The sequence below is a fragment of the Phocoena sinus genome, chromosome 2 (genome assembly GCF_008692025.1).
Source record: "Phocoena sinus isolate mPhoSin1 chromosome 2, mPhoSin1.pri, whole genome shotgun sequence".
Lineage (NCBI taxonomy): Eukaryota > Metazoa > Chordata > Mammalia > Artiodactyla > Phocoenidae > Phocoena > Phocoena sinus.
The window spans coordinates 59,996,368-60,013,179 of record NC_045764.1 but is presented as its reverse complement, the minus strand read 5'-3'; the positions used below and the strand labels follow the sequence as shown (position 1 = coordinate 60,013,179).

At 44.8% G+C, this 16,812-nt stretch overlaps 1 protein-coding gene across 12 annotated transcripts in view; it reads left to right on the top strand.

The window, feature by feature from the left end:
- The window catches only part of PEAK1 (pseudopodium enriched atypical kinase 1), a 302,708-nt gene extending 287,290 nt beyond the window's left edge, over positions 1-15,418 (top strand). For 11 of the 12 annotated variants that reach the window (XM_032623947.1, XM_032623954.1, XM_032623951.1 and 8 more), the window contains one exon: positions 8,468-15,418. In XM_032623947.1, coding sequence (XP_032479838.1) covers positions 8,468-9,628 — 1,161 coding nt within the window. In that variant the 3' untranslated portion in view covers positions 9,629-15,418. The remainder of the gene's footprint in view (positions 1-8,467) is intronic. The other variant, XR_004348631.1, reaches the window with a different exon arrangement.
- Positions 15,419-16,812: the final 1,394 nt, after the last annotated feature.

Genomic DNA, 16,812 nt, shown 5'->3' with positions numbered 1-16,812 from the left:
TCTGTGTTATTCGTGTCTCCTTTTATCCCCTCGTCACCATTTGGTGAGCCACCACGCGGTAGATTGGACCGTCTGTCTCTGTGGCTACACGCTGGCTGGCCTCCAGCCCTTAACTTCCCTGCTCTAAATAAAATCCACCTTGCTTTTGCCACCTTTCAAAGAATCTGGGTAGCCACTGACCAAACATGTAGTCTTCAAAGTACACTCATCAACTTTAGAAGGGCGGGCCTTCGTCATTCTACACAGGAAGAAACTGAGAACAGAGAGGAACAATTATTTTTGCATATCGTCATTAGCTTTATGGCAGGCTGCCTCCTTATTCCTACGTGGAACTTGTCTTGTTATATCATACCTGAGTCAATAGATTGACCCTGCTGTGTCTCAGTGTTATCCCTGAATGGACAAATGACAGCCTTTTGCCTAGAAGCAGGGTGGACAGTTGGTAAAATTATGACTCAGTGTCAGTGGGACGTTCTTTTTTCACTGTTGTCATGAGATCATTTTATAACAAACACTGCTATGTGTGACCACATGAGAAATTGATGAAATTACCTCGAGGAAGGTGATGAAAATCTTTTATAAGCAAAAAGTATAAATTTCTGACTTATTTTTCCAGTAGTTCCAACTCTGTGGTACTAGGTATCTCCTCTTTTTAAAGTAGTCCTGGTCTTTGTTCTCAGGGATAGAGCACACAAAGCTCAGTGAAGAGGTACACTTTCCTATTACAGCACCGGAGCAGCTTCTTTTCTTCCAGCTATGCCAAGAATCTTGTTAAAAGCTTGTAATAAAGTAGAGGTGAACTGTGGAGACCAGCATCTTTTATTGCATTTTGACTCTGGAGTCTCCTATGATCTCATTTAGGTGGATGCTGAGAAAGCAAGACACTAAATGAAAAAGCATTAATAGGAATAACTATGGTTGGTAGGAATTTACAACTAGTTCAGACTATAGGATCAGGCAATTAATTACTGGCTTAGTGACAAGGAAAAAGCTATAGAGGAAACCACTTTCATTATCATAATTCAACACAAATACGCCCAGAGTTAGAACTCCACAGAAAGTGATTAATCGGCAGCCAGCTCTACGGACTCATAGCCATCCTAGGTCAGCGTTCACTTTATTTCAGAGCTGAATGCATACAGAAGTGCCTTAAAGTCTCAACTGGAAATTGATTTGGAAAGGAGAAGTTTGGAGTACTCATGTAAACCTAGAATCAAAATGAATTGTCTAGTAGGAAAAGAGAGCCATAGATTTAATTAATGAGGTGAGAGGACATAGATAGGAATTATAAATTGGGGTTCAAATTAAGTGAATTCCTAATCTGGGCCCTCAGCAGGTTATTGAACTGTGCTGTGCCTCAGTTTCTCTAGTGTGATCATCCTGGGTGTCATTCTGTCAGCCTAAATGACTGGCTCAGGAACAGGTGATTACAGGTGATTTTCTTCTGATCCATCTGCTGAGTGGGAGCATAAAAAGATTTGATGAGTACAAATCACAAATAAAATAGTAAAATCTTATACAGTTGCCTTCTTGAATCTCTCTTCTAGACTCCAAAATGTTTTCTGGGTATGTGAATATTTTTGCAGCAATTTAAGCTGTAAAAATCCTGACCTACCTGACAGGTCTCATAGCAGATTCCTAAAGCATGGAGTTCTGAGTACTTGGGGCCCAGACAGCATTTATATATTAAACACTTAATCCATTTTGAATATATTTGTAACAGCATTGAGTGTGTATAGGTCTTAGCTGTGTAGCAGCAAGTAAAGCAGTACTCCTCCTGGGCAGATCAAGGAATTGAGGTCAATCAGTGATCAGCCTGTATTCTTAGAGTGAGGTTGTACCAAATAATGGATATCAATTTAGAATTTGCCAGTTTTCATTCTATACTCTTTCCTGTATGGAGTTGTGCTTTTGGGTAATGTGACAAAATACCACAGATGGTATAGTGTGTGTGTGAGATCTTCAGTGTTTCTCATTTCTGTCCCTCTACCATTCATTCCCTACCATATCCACCTCACTTAAAGTTGACTGAGAAACTGTAAAGTGCATAGTGCGAGCTGGAAATGAGAATCCCTGCTGATAAAGTGGAAGTCAGCTGAAGGCATACTAGGCCGACTGGGCCCATAATAGAAAAATAAAAGCTAATGTAGAATATTTTTGAAGAGTCCTGTATTTTGTAATTATTGCTTTCTTTGGGGAAAAGAGAAAATTGAATAGAATGATGAAGAACAGTGTCGTTTTGTGTGGTTTTGTGCAATACAAAACCCCTGAGCCTCCAAGGCAGCCTGGACTCAGCAGACAGCCCTCACTGTTCAGATTTTACTCATTTGTGTGGTCAGGTCATGAGTGTTTATTACCCAGATTTGTCAGCCATTGCCCCCTCCCCATCACCTTGCCAGCTTCCATGTGTTTAATAAAAGCTATGCATATATTCTAGCTGTTCTGAGTAAATAAGCCTTATGGCTACACCAGGTCAGATGTCACCTTTCTTAGTATTTGTGCAGACATACTGAGCATGCACTAGGTGCCTTGCTCTGTGCTGGAACCCAAAGATACAAATATCTGCTCTTAAGACAGACAAAAGAAAAATGTGATAGCTGTAATAACAGGGACATGTACATGAGATGCAGGTGAAACAGAAAGGAGGTTTAGGGTATATAGCACTTTCTCTCCTGGACACACATGATGCATGTGATGACTTTGAAAAAAGTAAGTGGGAATCCCTCAGGCATATGAGGGGAGAAGAGGAGCCTACGTCAGAGAGAACACCTGGAGGGTAGGAGTAGGGCTCTGGCTGCATGTAGTTTAGTGTGGCAAAAGTGGAAGAGGGGTGAGAACTAAGACTAGAAACAGAGGCCAAGCCAGGACCTTATCCTGTGAAGATAATGAGGAACTACGAGGAAGTTTATCCAATTTTTTTTTTTTTTTGAAAGGTGGCTCTGGTGACCACGTAGAAGGTGTATTTGAGGGGAATCACATGAGAGGCAGGGAGACCAGTTGGAAATCTTTAGTAGTAGACCAGCAAATGATAGTGGTAGCCATAGAGATGGAGAAAAGAGGATAATTTGAAAGTTATATGGGAACAAAATCAGTAGAAGTTGGTAATTAACTAGATGCAGGGAATGAAGATGGAGGAGAAATCCAGAGTGAACTTCGTATCTCATCTAGTTGTTGGGACAGATAACAGAGCCATTCACCAATAGAGGGCGTACTGGAATAACAGGGAATTTGGTGGGGAAAAGTTCAGGTTTGGTTATGTTGAGTTTAAGGCATCCATCTATAGGATGGGACATACATGGAGAGAAATCAAGTAGGCCGTTGTATAGATACGTCTGAAGCTCAGAGACAAGTTTGGATTGCAAATGTAGATGTGAAAGCCAGCAGTATATCAAGATGGCTGAAGCCATGAGCTTACTGAAGGGAGTATGTCAATGAGAGAAGAGGATAGAGAGCAGACCCCTCAAACACCAGCATTTCAGGAAGCCTTTGGGAGGAAGGTAGAGTAAGTAAGAACAGATAATACCACTCCCCATTCAACAACTGATTTATTCCATAGCCATCCTGTTTTGCCAAATGTCCACCTTTTCCCCCCACCTCCCTACTTTGTTGCCTTAAACTGAATATCTATTCCACTCCCCAATACTGAAAGGGCAGCAAGATGTACCCCCTCTTTACAGGTCCCAGGCATCGTAGGCATTCTGAAGGGGTCAGTAGCATTAGACACATAACGCTGTCTTCTCCTTCCCAGCTGCTTTTAATAAGGCTTTACAGTCAAAGCTCCCCCCCACAGTCTACTTTTTTAAAGTTAGCTATCTAGGTTGAGATTATTATAACAAACATAAATGCTTTATAATGGCAAATTTGCCTCAAAGATATGCAGAGTAGTTACCATGAGCAACACAGAAAATGAGCTCCTGCACTGAAATGAATGTTTGAAGTTAAACTTCTCAGGTTGTGTGTGAGGATCCATTGTCAGCTCTGTTTCCCCACTAAGATCAGGCTTGTGTTAAGTGTTGTATATTTTGACCTGGGTCTAAGAAGGTCTCAGGAGAGATTAATTTGGCTCCGATTCTGGAAGCATTTTTTCCCCCATTTTCCAACAGATGATTTAACAGTGGTTGAGGAGTCCCCCACCCCACTGTATTTAGGGGGTCTGGCCAGATTGCTTCAGGATGCTGTGTTCCACAGATAGGAAGCTTAAGGAGCTGTCGGATAACTTGTTTGAATGCACAATTGATAGGAATCAATATTTCTCCTTCCCCTTCTCTGTTCTCACTCATCTTTATTAACTCAGACAAGCACTCAGTTTCCCCCAAACCTCTGTTTTTGTGACAATGTATTGTCCACATTGGTGGGCGTGGAGCTACCAGGTGGCTGACTGTCCCTTTTGATGTTCTTCTGGCTTCCTCTGGAGAGGTAGCTCCAGAAGGTGTGCCTTGTGAGTGGGCAGAGAGGCGAGAGTCACTGTACCCAGGATGGGCATCCCTTCGTGCCTGTGCTCCTCACACGAAGTGTTCCCTTTTCATGAATTAGGCATTGCCACCTTCATAGAACCGAGAACTTGTCCACAAAGAGGACCTATGGCATATTTTACAAGATTCAACCTTCACCAGCCTGGTTTTGTTCTCTTGCTGCAGTCTCCATGCAAACGACTCCAGGATCTTGATGTTGCAGCGCCCTCTAGTGTCACTGTGGCTCAGGCTCTCCTAGGGCTTTTCTTCCCATTCAGAAAATGTACACAGTACAGTCTGTCAAAACTGGCAGCATTTTAAATAGGCTTTCCCATACATAGTCAAAACAAATATGAGATGATTTTTCTCCCATTACAAAAGGGAATCTTACATGAAGATATGGGACCATTCCAGCTCCAGTTTTGTTCCTATTTCAAAAGTTTGTGAAGCCTAGGAGTCCTGTGGCAATCATTCTTCCTGAGGAGTGGATCTTTCAGTTCAAGCCAGCTACGCTTTGTAAGGAAGGAGTATGAATTCCTTTCAAGAAAAGTAAATAAAAATGGGAGGCCAAGAAGAAGTTACTTTGATCTCTGCTAGAGAAAATACTGGGTAAGGGAAGAAGGAAAAAAACAACAACCAGCTGGAAGAACCCTGTCCATTTGTTCTGAAAAGAGTGGCTCGTTTTCTGAAATGACTTTTGGACTAGAAATTTATCATCTGAAGAAAAATGGCTACTATGTGGTACATAGAATAACATAATACTCCTACCTAAATTAACGTCATCGCAGGCTCCATAATAAAGATTTATGAGATACTCATCATATGAGAAATCCTATTATGGAAATCTCCATAGGTCTGTGTTTTGGTTGTAACTGTTCTCATGGTTATGAGCCAATCAGAAGCCCTGGTATTTTGTTTTCCTCTTTCACACTCCAGTCTTCTCCCTTTCTCCTTTGCCCTTACAACTAGAGTGACCCATTATTCTCCAGCCTGTCTACATATTATAAGATGAAGAGATAAGGAAGTGCTGCCTCCTCAGCTTGGCTATTTAAGCAGACCATTTTCCTTCAGAGCATCCAAAATGACTGAATTATTTATCATTTCTTCTTTGTAAATCACTTTGAACTTTTATCTCATAAATTCTTTTAAACATAAATTCTTGTTGTAGGATCCATGCACTTGTCTACTGACAAAGCTCTAGGATATCTTATATAAATGTGTGTGTGTGTGTGTAGATAAAATTAGAATAGAAATAACAATCAGAGTATCATCTCTGCTTCTAATGCCAAACCACAAGGTGGCAAGTTCTTTTCGGTGCAACTTGGCATAGTGAAAACTACAGTTGGGCCAAACAGTTCTCTCTCTCTTAGCCTTAGGTTGGCCCATCTTAGATCAGAACATGCTGTTGGTCTTGACTTGTTTGTCAGGGCTAACCTGGCATGGAGGTGTGAAACTTTAACGGTCCCTCTTTAGCTGCCCTCTATGAAACCTGTGGTCAGAGAGCCTCCTTGCTGGGGCTAGTGGCTCTCAGACTCAAAACAAAGATGCATTTTTCTGTCTTGCTCTCTTTGTTCGAAAAAATATGAGGATTCTATAATGCATCATTTTAGCATTTACAAGTTGTTAACTGGTTTTTTTTTTTTTTTGCGGTACGCGGGCCTCTCACTGCTGTGGCCTCTCCCGCTGCGGAGCACAGGCTCCAGACGCGCAGGCTCAGCGGCCATGGCTCACGGGCCCAGCTGCTCCGCGGCATGTGGGATCCTCCCGGACCGGGGCACGAACCCACGTCCCCTGCATCGGCAGGCGGACCCCCAACCACTGCGCCACCAGGGAAGCCCTGTTAACTGTTTTAGTCATTATGAATGTTACATTTGTACAGCTTTGTAGTTTACAGATATGCTCTACATACTTGATCTCATTTGATTCTCATAATTGCCCTGTGAAGTACGTTTCAGTATTCTTTATATTGTCTCCTTTATTAGAAAGACTGGGACCCAGAGAAATTAAGAGAAATGCCCAAGGTTACACAGCTAGTAGCGAGGCTAAATGCTAGGCCTCTCAAGTCTTTGGTGAGTGTCCTTTCTATAGGATGACCGCGAGAGTTTAACTACACAGTCTAATTCAGCCAGACTCAATGGTATTTGATTGACTTTTCAAAGGCTGAGGAGTTGGGACCTTTGAACTTTCATTCCAGTAGGCAGTGTGATATTGAGCAAATTATTGAAACTGGAAATGGGGTTAATGGTACCATGTCCTGGATCTAACTCCCATACAACTAAGTGATGACTAGTATAGGATTTTTGAATACCTAGTGATGTATAAATATGAAATATTGCCAACAGTATAGTATAGAAAGAATTCATGTTGTGATTAATGAGTGTATAGGATTATATATTAATACTGCATGTGCTGAGACTTTGAGAGCTTTCCAAAGATAATACTTTCCGAAAGATATATGTTTGAACTTGAACTCAGTCTGGGGATATCTCTGTTTTAAGACCAGAAGTTTGCTTAAAGAAGAGATGCTTACTGTGCCCTCAGACTTATTAGGTAGGTGGTAGAAGACTTGAAGAAACTTGTTTTCAGACCTCTGTGTGTGTGCGCGCGCATGCGTGTGTGTGTGTGGCACTGAATCACTCATATCAAGTCTCTAACTGTAATAAATATGTATAAATACAGTAAATGAGAGAGGGATGTTCCTCTCTCTTGAGACTCCTTTGCCTTTGGTCCTTTTTTTTTTAATATCTATTTGAATGGAAATCAGAGCATACTGCTTCTCCGAACTGAGAACCCATCAGCGTCCTCCTAAGATGTACATTTTTCTTTTTAAATAGAAATGACTAGAAAAGCTTTTTAAAATTTGCATTTCTGTGTTACTGCAATAAACGGGCAAATGTAAACACTACAGAGCACCTGTTGCTGGGAGGCTTTGGTGTTTGTGAGATGTGGCAGCGTGCTCCTGCTGGGGAGGAGGAGTGGCAAGTGCGTACCTGCTTCCCAGGGTCGTGGAGGATCTGTCTGGACCAGACTATTATGATCTATGAACTGGCGTTGGAGACTCAGCCTTCCGTTGTCAACTTCTCATATCATATCATGAGGAGAATCCATTTAGGGGTGATTTTATTTACTCTTTGCTTTTCTAACCCTTTAAGACCAGAAATACAATCGTTGTTTTAGTATGTAGAACTCTTGGCTAATGTTTTTGATCAAGCAACTCTTCCTTGATCCGTAACCACTTAAGGTCTTTTTGAGAGGCCTTATTGCTTGAATATTAGGCCTTCAGTGAGGGCTGTTAAGAGAAAGTGTAAAACTCAGACCCCTGCCATTGAAATGTTGGTTTTGCTCTGACTAGTTGAGACCAACGATTCTCTCACTCTTTCATCTCTACCCTGCCAGTGAACCATGAGTGCCTGAGTTGTGACCATCACAATGACATTCGTTAAAAAGTTAGGAAAACCCACAGTTTACCTGGCCAATTGTATGTCACTCTCCTGACCGGTGATATAATAAGGTATTCTGGCCCACTTTATGAGCCATTTATTGAGCTGCTGTATAAGTCTAGGCTGTAAACCTCCACAGAAAGTGGGTGGAAAATGACTTTTTGTTGTTCAGTTTTCTAGATGAGGGGCAAGGTACAGTGGAAAGAGGAAGCTTTGGTGTTAGACAGACTTAGGTTTGCAAACTGGTGGCCCTGGGGTTTTTTTGTTTTGCTTTGTTTTGGTTTTGGTTTGTTTCTTTAATTCTTAGGTCCTCTGCCTACTTTGAAGAGTTAGTGTAAGGACTAGAGATAATGCACGTGAAGTTAAGCATGTAGACACTGTTGCTGTCACTCAGCACAGGATTGCCAAGACCCTTTCTGATGACTCAGCTCTAACGCTGTGTCTTCACTGCAACACTGTTGCCTTTGCCACTCCAGACTCCCACCAGTCACCTTCCAGGTAATACTTCTTTACACATCATAAGCCTTATTATGAAAGTGTGCATTTTAAATTGTGTTCTTTGCTTTCTTCTTACAGATCTGTAAGAGCAAAGCTAAAGAATCGCAGCAGTATTATCACAGCTTGGCTGTCCGGCAGAGTCTGGCTGTCCATTTTAACATCCAGCAGGACTGTGGTCACTTCCTTGCTGAAGTTCCTAAACGTCTGCTTCCCTGGGAGGACCCTGATGCCCCGGAAGAGGAAGAGGATGAAATGGAAGCCACAGAACAGGTGAAAGGAGGAACTGATGGAAAAAGCCCAGAGCCCGGCTCTGAAGCAGAGTCATCCCGCAAAGAAAGCCAGGCAGTCGTTAGCAGGAAGCAGAGAAGCCACGTCGTGGTCATCACCAGAGAGGTTCCCTGTCTCACCGTGGCCGACTTTGTGCGAGACTCTCTAGCGCAGCATGGGAAAAGCCCTGACGTGTATGAGAGGCAAGTGTGTCTGCTGCTCTTACAGCTGTGCTCTGGCCTGGAGCACCTCAAACCCTACCACGTCACTCACTGCGATCTGCGTCTGGAGAACCTGCTGCTTGTCCATTACCAGCCCGGGGGACCCGCCCAGGGCCTTGGGCCTGCGGAGCCCAGCCCCACCTCTTCTTGTCCCACGAGGCTCATAGTAAGCAACTTCTCTCAAGCCAAGCAGAAGAGCCATCTGGTAGACCCTGAGATCCTCCGGGACCAGTCCCGCCTCGCCCCAGAGATCATCACAGCCACCCAGTATAAAAAGTGTGATGAGTTCCAGACAGGCATCCTCATCTACGAGATGCTGCACCTGCCCAACCCCTTCGATGAGAACCCAGAGCTGAAGGAGAAGGAATACACTCGAGCAGACCTGCCTCGCATCCCACTCCGCTCCCCCTATTCCCGGGGCCTGCAGCAGCTGGCCAGCTGCCTCTTGAACCCCAACCCTTCTGAGCGACTCCTCATTTCAGGCGCCAAAGGCATCCTCCAGTGTCTGCTCTGGGGCCCCCGGGAAGGCCTCTTCCAGACTTTCACTGCCTCCCCGAGCCCAGTGCAGAGGAATGCTCTGCTCCAAAACTGGCTAGACATCAGGCGAACACTGCTCATGATCAAGTTTGCTGAGAAGTCCCTGGACAGGGAAGGTGGCGTCAGCCTGGAGGACTGGCTTTGTGCTCAGTATTTGGCTTTTGCTACTCCAGACTCCCTCAGCTGCGTCGTGAAAATCCTGCAGCCCCGTTAACGTGTCCCAGTTGCTGCTCTTACTTCATTGTCGCCTTCTTCAAGTGGCTCACACACTTCCCCTTCCTAGCACTCACACAGAATTCAAGGAAAGGGGAGAGACGAGCCTTCCATCCCCATCCATGAACAGATGAGTCCACTCTGAAAGGTTGTCCTCAGCTCTGAATCCAGTGAGACTCTGAGTCCCTCTTAATTTCACAGAAAGTCAGCCGCACAAACATGCAGCTGCCTTCCATGGGAATGCCTTCTGCCCTAACTGTCCCCCAAATGCAGGGAAAGTGAAGACATGTCCTTGAAGGGACAGCTCCTCTGGTTTGAACTCAGTGAGCTGGGTCCAGTTCCTCCATAATTCTGAATAGCTCCTGTCTTTTTAACACCGTGTATTTATTCTCACTAGCAATAGACGGATTTAACCAGTCCTTACCACCATCCACTAAGCTCTCACAACAGACTTTCTTCCTTTAAAGGATCAATAACTGACTCTCTTACCAGGCGGAACTGCCATCCCTAGCATCAGCCCAGTTTTGGTTCCGGGGACTGTATCCTTTGTTCCAGGAGGAGTAGAAGGACGAGGAGAGATCCCATTCTCTGGGTCATGAACCCATTTTCATTTCTATTATCGATAAGTGTGTGCACTGCATGGAGGGCGGCCCTAACCGTCTCCCCTCTGCTGCCACTGCCTGATTCTCCTTCACCTCTACTCTCTCCCCACTTGCCAATGAAGTTTGGGTTTATCAGCCACTTGTGGCCCATTACAGAGCTGACCCAAGGTGGTGTCACCAGTGCCTCAGCAGGGTGGAGTGCAGTTCAGATCTTATAAATAGCTGGCAGGACACAAGGAGATGATTTTCCTGCATGTGCAATTCTCTAGGGGACATCAGGGGAACAGAGTTTAAAGTACTGTTCTTTGATTACTGTCAGAGCTGTCAACGTTGGCAGCCAGGGCTGCCAGTGCCCAGATCACAGTTTTCCCTCGAGCAGTAATTGGCCAGCTTCCTTCTGTCAGTAGCCCGCGTTAACTAGTCTACCAAATGCTGTAGACAACAGCCCTGCGCGAAACGGCTGTCAGTGGAGCTGTGACGTCTCCTTAGAGGGCATGGCGTGGCTGGCTGTTAGGATGGCCAGAAGGCAGGGGAAGGGGAGAAGGCCGCTGATGGGACTGCTGACCTCCTCCCCAGAATGCCGGCCTTTTCTAGAGAGACCGCCTCCCAGTGCCCAGGCACATTGCTCCTTGTGACCCTCTGAAATGGCTCTGGAGGACAGCTCCCAGGGAACTTGGATTGCTGAGGTGGGTGGCTGAGAGCTGTTCACCGCACGTGGGGTCTGTGCTCCTCCTCTATGGATATATGTGCAATTTGGGTATGTATTTTTTTTTCGCTGTATATACAATGTTTATGTTGCAACTTCACCTGAAGCAATATCTCCAGAAACCCTCCCCTTCTTCCCTTGGCACATATTTGAGCTGAGTGACGAGTGTTCCTTCCACCGAGGTGTGTGCGTGTATGTGTGTGTGTGTGTGTGTGTGTGTGTGTGTGTGTGTGTGTGTGTGTGTTTTATTCCAAACTGTGAGTATCTGTTCTGTTTACTTCAACCGTGAAATCCCAAGAGTCACTCAGACAGTGTGAGAGTGTGTACACGTATGTACCCGTGTGTGTGCACATGCATGCTGGAAGTAGAGGCCAGGCCTCTGGGGGAGCAACCTGTGGCAGGGTTGATAGACGCGTTCTCTGCACTGGTTGGTGAGACAGCCCTGGGCCCCTCATCTACCGGTGCAGAGTTTGTTAAAGCCAAGCCTGATTGTGCAGTATTACTTAGATAGCACGTTAGTGGCCTTTTGGTAATTTCTAAACTTTTAACATTATTAACAACCTTTCATGTGATTCACCTATATCAAAGAGGATCAAGAAAGGAGAAGAATGTATTTTATTGTGCTCTTCTTTGTTTCTTTTTCTTTTTTTTTTTTTTTTTTTAGAGAATGGGACATGTGAGGCTCCCTATGGAACATGTGCCTGTCCTCGTGGCCAGCAGTACAGGACTTCCAGGGAAGAGAGCTGGTTGGCCCACAAAGAGTCTTGTCTCTGCCCCTAGGAATGGCCACAAGGTGGGCATGCCGCTGCAGGCCAGCAGTCCACTCTCTCTCTCGGTGTCCTGTGATATGGCCACACCTTGCCTAGCAGGCTGGTGTTCGGTTCACCTTAGCATAGCCCATGTGCACATAACTCCCTGCCCAATTATACACTGAAGTGGCAGTGCACAGACCACTGACCCTGTCAGCCAGCACGTTCCCTTAGCAGCCCCCCTCCGTGGTTTTCATACTGAGACACTTTCTCAATGTCACTCTCGTGGTGCCTTGCCCATGCAAATTTGAATGTTGACTATTTAATGAGGTTTCATATTTAATGAAGAATCTTTCCTGGTCCCTCTATTTGTTCTCTAGGTATCCTCCCTCCCCCACCACACACACTTTTTTTCTCTGTTTCTGTTTTGCCTTGGACCCAGTCTTCTTCATTTTAACTCTATAGTGTTATAATCATGGACACCCTCCACTACCGTTATCTCATAGCACTGGCAAACCGAGCACCTCTTCACATCAGATGTGTTTAGTACTGTTTTCATATTCAGATTTGTTAAGGGCAAAAGAGTAACGCCAACTAGTCAGAGAAGGGACTCAGGCTTCCCTGAGACAGGTGGCTAGATTAACAGCTCTCTGAGTGAGGGCCAGGGAATGTAAGGTGGGGAGGGAAGAAGGTGTTACAGGTTAGAGCAGAATAGGCAAAATAACCCTATTTCTAGGCAAGAAGTATTTACATCAGGTGGTCCTCCGAATAGTTTTCCAAATATTGTGAAATTCAGTCAATCTCATATTATCACAAATATTTTACATTTCCATTTTAATTGTAGTGGGAACTTCGAATACATTCATCAACTGGAAAGAAATCCTGCCCTCAGACACAGACAGACATACATACATATTTTTATATATATATATATATATGAGTTTTGGATTGTGACTAGTATAGCACTTTGTTTTCTCAAGTAATGTCAAGTTATTGTCTTCAATACGGATTGGATTTTTTCTCTTCTATTGAAGTTTATACTATAGATTCTTCCATTTATATTGAGAATTTGAACAATTAAGCCGCTATTGGAACTTTTCCTTAAGCCACATGAGCAAGAATAATCTCTCGTACACATTTGGGTACTAGAGAAACAGGACAATGGCTGGAGTAGCCAAGACCAAGACTGAATGTACAGCAGAGTGCCTTGTTAGCATGATAACCTCGTCTGGGAAGGAAGGGAATTAGATGTTCCACAGGAAGGACGGGGGCTGTGAGAGGGCTCTTTTGCTAGCCTGAGGAGAGCCCCTTTGGTGTACTAGTGTGATGTCCAGAAGCTAATTCGTCAAGAATAACAGCAGGATGGGGAAAAGAGCAGTCGCAACATGTGGAATCAACAACAAAAGAATCGGGAAGGACGTCCGCCAACCCCTAGGCTAAGTCTGAATTGGAAGCCAGGAATATGGCAGTGGGTTTCAGGTTTTGCCCTCGGAAGATAAACCGGGTGAGATATATGGGGGGGCACAAGCACCCACACTCCCTAGCCTACTGATGTTGAGGGGCTAAAAGTAAAACCTATTTGTTAGGATTTCAAGACTCTGAGTAACCTTTCATTGTCCGTGGGCGACAGTTGTGCTTCCAAACTCAGAATAAGTTTGTGAACTTAGAAAACTCTAAGCCAAGAGATCTGAACCTCTAGAAATATTAATGATATTTCTGGGAGTTAAACTACCTAAAATTGTATTTTAAAGTTTCCAGCATTGTAAAATTTTCCATGAAAGACCTTTGGGGCCTACTAAACGGTAGGACGTAGAAGGATTGCACTCAGCTTCCCAAATTTGAATTAAGAATACTTTGGTGCTGGGAAGTAACCTGACTTGGTTTTGCTGATAACCTGAAACTAGGATTTTTCCCTAGATGTTACCAGCAGTGATCTGAAAAAATACAGGCTAGTTCCAGAAATTGGGATGGACTTATTATTCTGCACTATATTCCAAATGATTCTAGATGTATAAATGAAGTATGCATACTTTGGGGTGGGGGGGAGGAACTTGACTCCCTGGGTTAACTCTGACATGTTTTTTATTCCCCTCACTAGTTGATAAGGATTAAAGATTCTGGTTCAGCCTAATGTGTAAACAGGATGGCTGCCCACGAAACCGGGTTATTAGTTTTACCTCATTGAAGCTCATATTCTCAAAGGCCCTAAGTGCTGTGCTGAGACGAATCCAAGTGCCGCCCTTGCTGAAGTGGGCACTGCAGCCCAGCTGTCCACGCTGATGGCAGCGCTGAAAGTGGGGATTCCGTTGGACCAAAAATGATGCCATAAGGGAAGCCACAAGAGGTGCAGTGCAAGATCCTAGGTAGAGATTATGCCAAAGAAATCAAGCCTTTTTGTCCCGATGCTTCTTAGATGATGAGGTTGAGTTATGACAGATGCCATGGGAGGAGAATTCACATACATTCCACATCCAGGTATTCAGCTGATAAAATAATTCATCCTCAAATAAGCACCTATTTTTTTAAAACAAGTCCATTTTGTGTATTAGGGAAAAAAAGGTGATGATGATGACGATGATGAAGAAGAAGAAAACCTTGCACAGATTATAAAGTTCCCCAGTATTTAAGGAGAAGGAACTGTTTCCTCTCTCGTTGACATGGTTGTGACTACTGCCCAAACTTCAGTTTGGGGACATCATATCCACGTAATACTGAGAGCTGAGGAATTTTTTAAAAGAGATATGGTAGTTTCCATAGGTTTGTTTAAAGAACTCTTGGGAAATTTCTTAACAAATTATAATATTTTTTTATAAACCTTCCTACTGAGGTGTTTATCACTCACCATCACCACCATTTAATATTTATAAGTGCCCATAATGTACAAGGTGCTATACAGCTGTTAAACACCCCCCTCTCTGCAGCTGTTTGAAATTAGAGTAGGTTTTTGCGTCAGCCACTGCTGGAAGCTTTCCCCACCTGGGCTGGCGGCAGGGGCTTGCATCCAGACATCCCATCGCATGTTTCCCACTCCAGAGAGCCTCCGCGTTTATTCCAGCTTCTCACCTTTACCCATCCATTTGCTTCCATGTTTGTTGTTGTTTTTTTTTTTAATCCAGAAAGTTTCAGGGAATCCAAAGAGGTCGGACGTTTTCTAACCTAGCAGAAGTACAGAGTCATATATTTTGCTACAAATATATTATGGAAAATCCACTTTGCCCGTGTAGTGTGTGGAAAGTATGTGTGTGTCCGCACTCATGATAACTTGAATGTTGAACCAGTCCTATGGCTTCAGGGTAGCGTTTTTGAAAGATAAACCACACTGCTTCAGGAAACTTGCTCCAAATACTACTTGGTTATCCCTTCCCTTAGCAGATGTGTGAACACACTGGGATGGGATTTTTCTGTTGATGATATGCCGGGCATTTTGGCGTGAGATGAGGGCAGAAGCCAGATGTTGTCCTTCTCAGTGATTTGAATCATGGCAGCCCTCATTCCACTCTCTCTTTCATTCCCCATGGCTCTGCCCATGCTCTCTTTTTGAAAATCTTTTTTCTTTTGCTCTTTCCTGGAGCTTCACCTCTACTTAACATGTTTTGGAGTTGTATAAACCTACCAATGAAAGGTCCCCTCTGTCACCAGGTGGCGCCGCCCTTTGGTTTGCTGTGGTACTTTGCTGTGTTCTCTGTGGCATCATGTTACTGTGTAAATAAATTCATTTTCATATACACTAAAAACCAGACGAGCGCTTGTCCTTTCAGCAGCTCTCCCACACTGACGTGCTGCGGGGGAGGGGGAGTTTGGTTGCAGACATGGTTACATCTTAAATCCCAGGATGCATGCCCTCTTGAATGGTCCTCCCTGCTGACCTGGACTATGTTTCGATTCGTTCCCTCCCTAAACTGAGAAAACTAGGCGTGGAAGGGAACGAGAAGGCCTTCAGCTTTCCCCCGGAGCTCAGAGGGCTGCGGGTTTGCTGTGTGAGATCGCCCCCTGGTGACCAGTCACCATATAGACTTCCCGGGTTTGTACTATTACACGTTTGAGAGGTTTGGTTAGCAGGCTGTGGCTGAGCCTCTGAGTGGCCACCTGAGAGCTCTGCAGACAATATGAGCAAGGCAGGGCCTTGTACAATATCATCTGCTACAGAATCCACATCGTTTGCCTGTTCCTAAAGGTACACGGTCACACACAGTGTCCTCACAAAGGCAGACAAGCCAATGTGCAGAGACAGTTCAGGAGCCGAGAGTGGAGGCCACCGGGCTCAGGCAGGACGAGTCGGCAGTGGGCGGTGGCAGTGACAGCTGGCACGTTATTGGAGTAGAATGAGTGAAAGTGCAAACATGAGCTCTAAACCCCGGACAGTGGGCACTGTCTCCAGCCCAGTGTTTCTGCTTCTCTCCACTAGCAAGCACTCTGGACTTTTCAGACATGGTATTTAAGGGATATTCCAGAAAACTGATTGCCATACTCAAGTTTTATGTTGCTGAGGAGGCAACACCCATATTCATGTAGGCCTCAGAGCTCTCTGTTGCCTGGGCCTAGGAGGAAGGGTCAGCAACAAAACTGAGAGACGACCCCCAGGGACACGGGCTCTGCTTGCTGCAGAGGAGCCGGGGAGCTAGCCTTCCTCGTTGTGAGCACAACACGCTGGCTTCTGGAGGAAGAGAACCAAAGACAAAGACAGACAGCTGGAGCTGTTCCAGGGATGGAGCACACTAGGCTTGGGTTGCTGTCTACTGCTCTGCTGGTGAGTGGCCAACCGGGGCCCCTGAAAAGATACAAGCTTGGACGGTGGGACCAGTTCAGGGCTGCCCAAGCCTGACTCCAAGTGAGGTGGAACACAGTCATCAATGGGATCACTTTGTCCTTGGGTATAGCTGGAGACAGATCCTATTTCCCCTCCATCACCTTGCACAGCATGGGATCCATTCCTAGGAATTCCGTTAGTGGGCCCTCAGGAAGACCACTCTTCCCTTTTGATTCTGGGTTGTCCAGAGGTGATGGGCCACTGACATTTGAGTAGGGCCTTTGGCTTCCTACATGCCTGAGAACTGGCTTCTTTCAACGCAGGCCACAAAGAATCTTGAGTTCTTTCCTACCTGGAATTAACTGGTACGAGAAGCTCTCC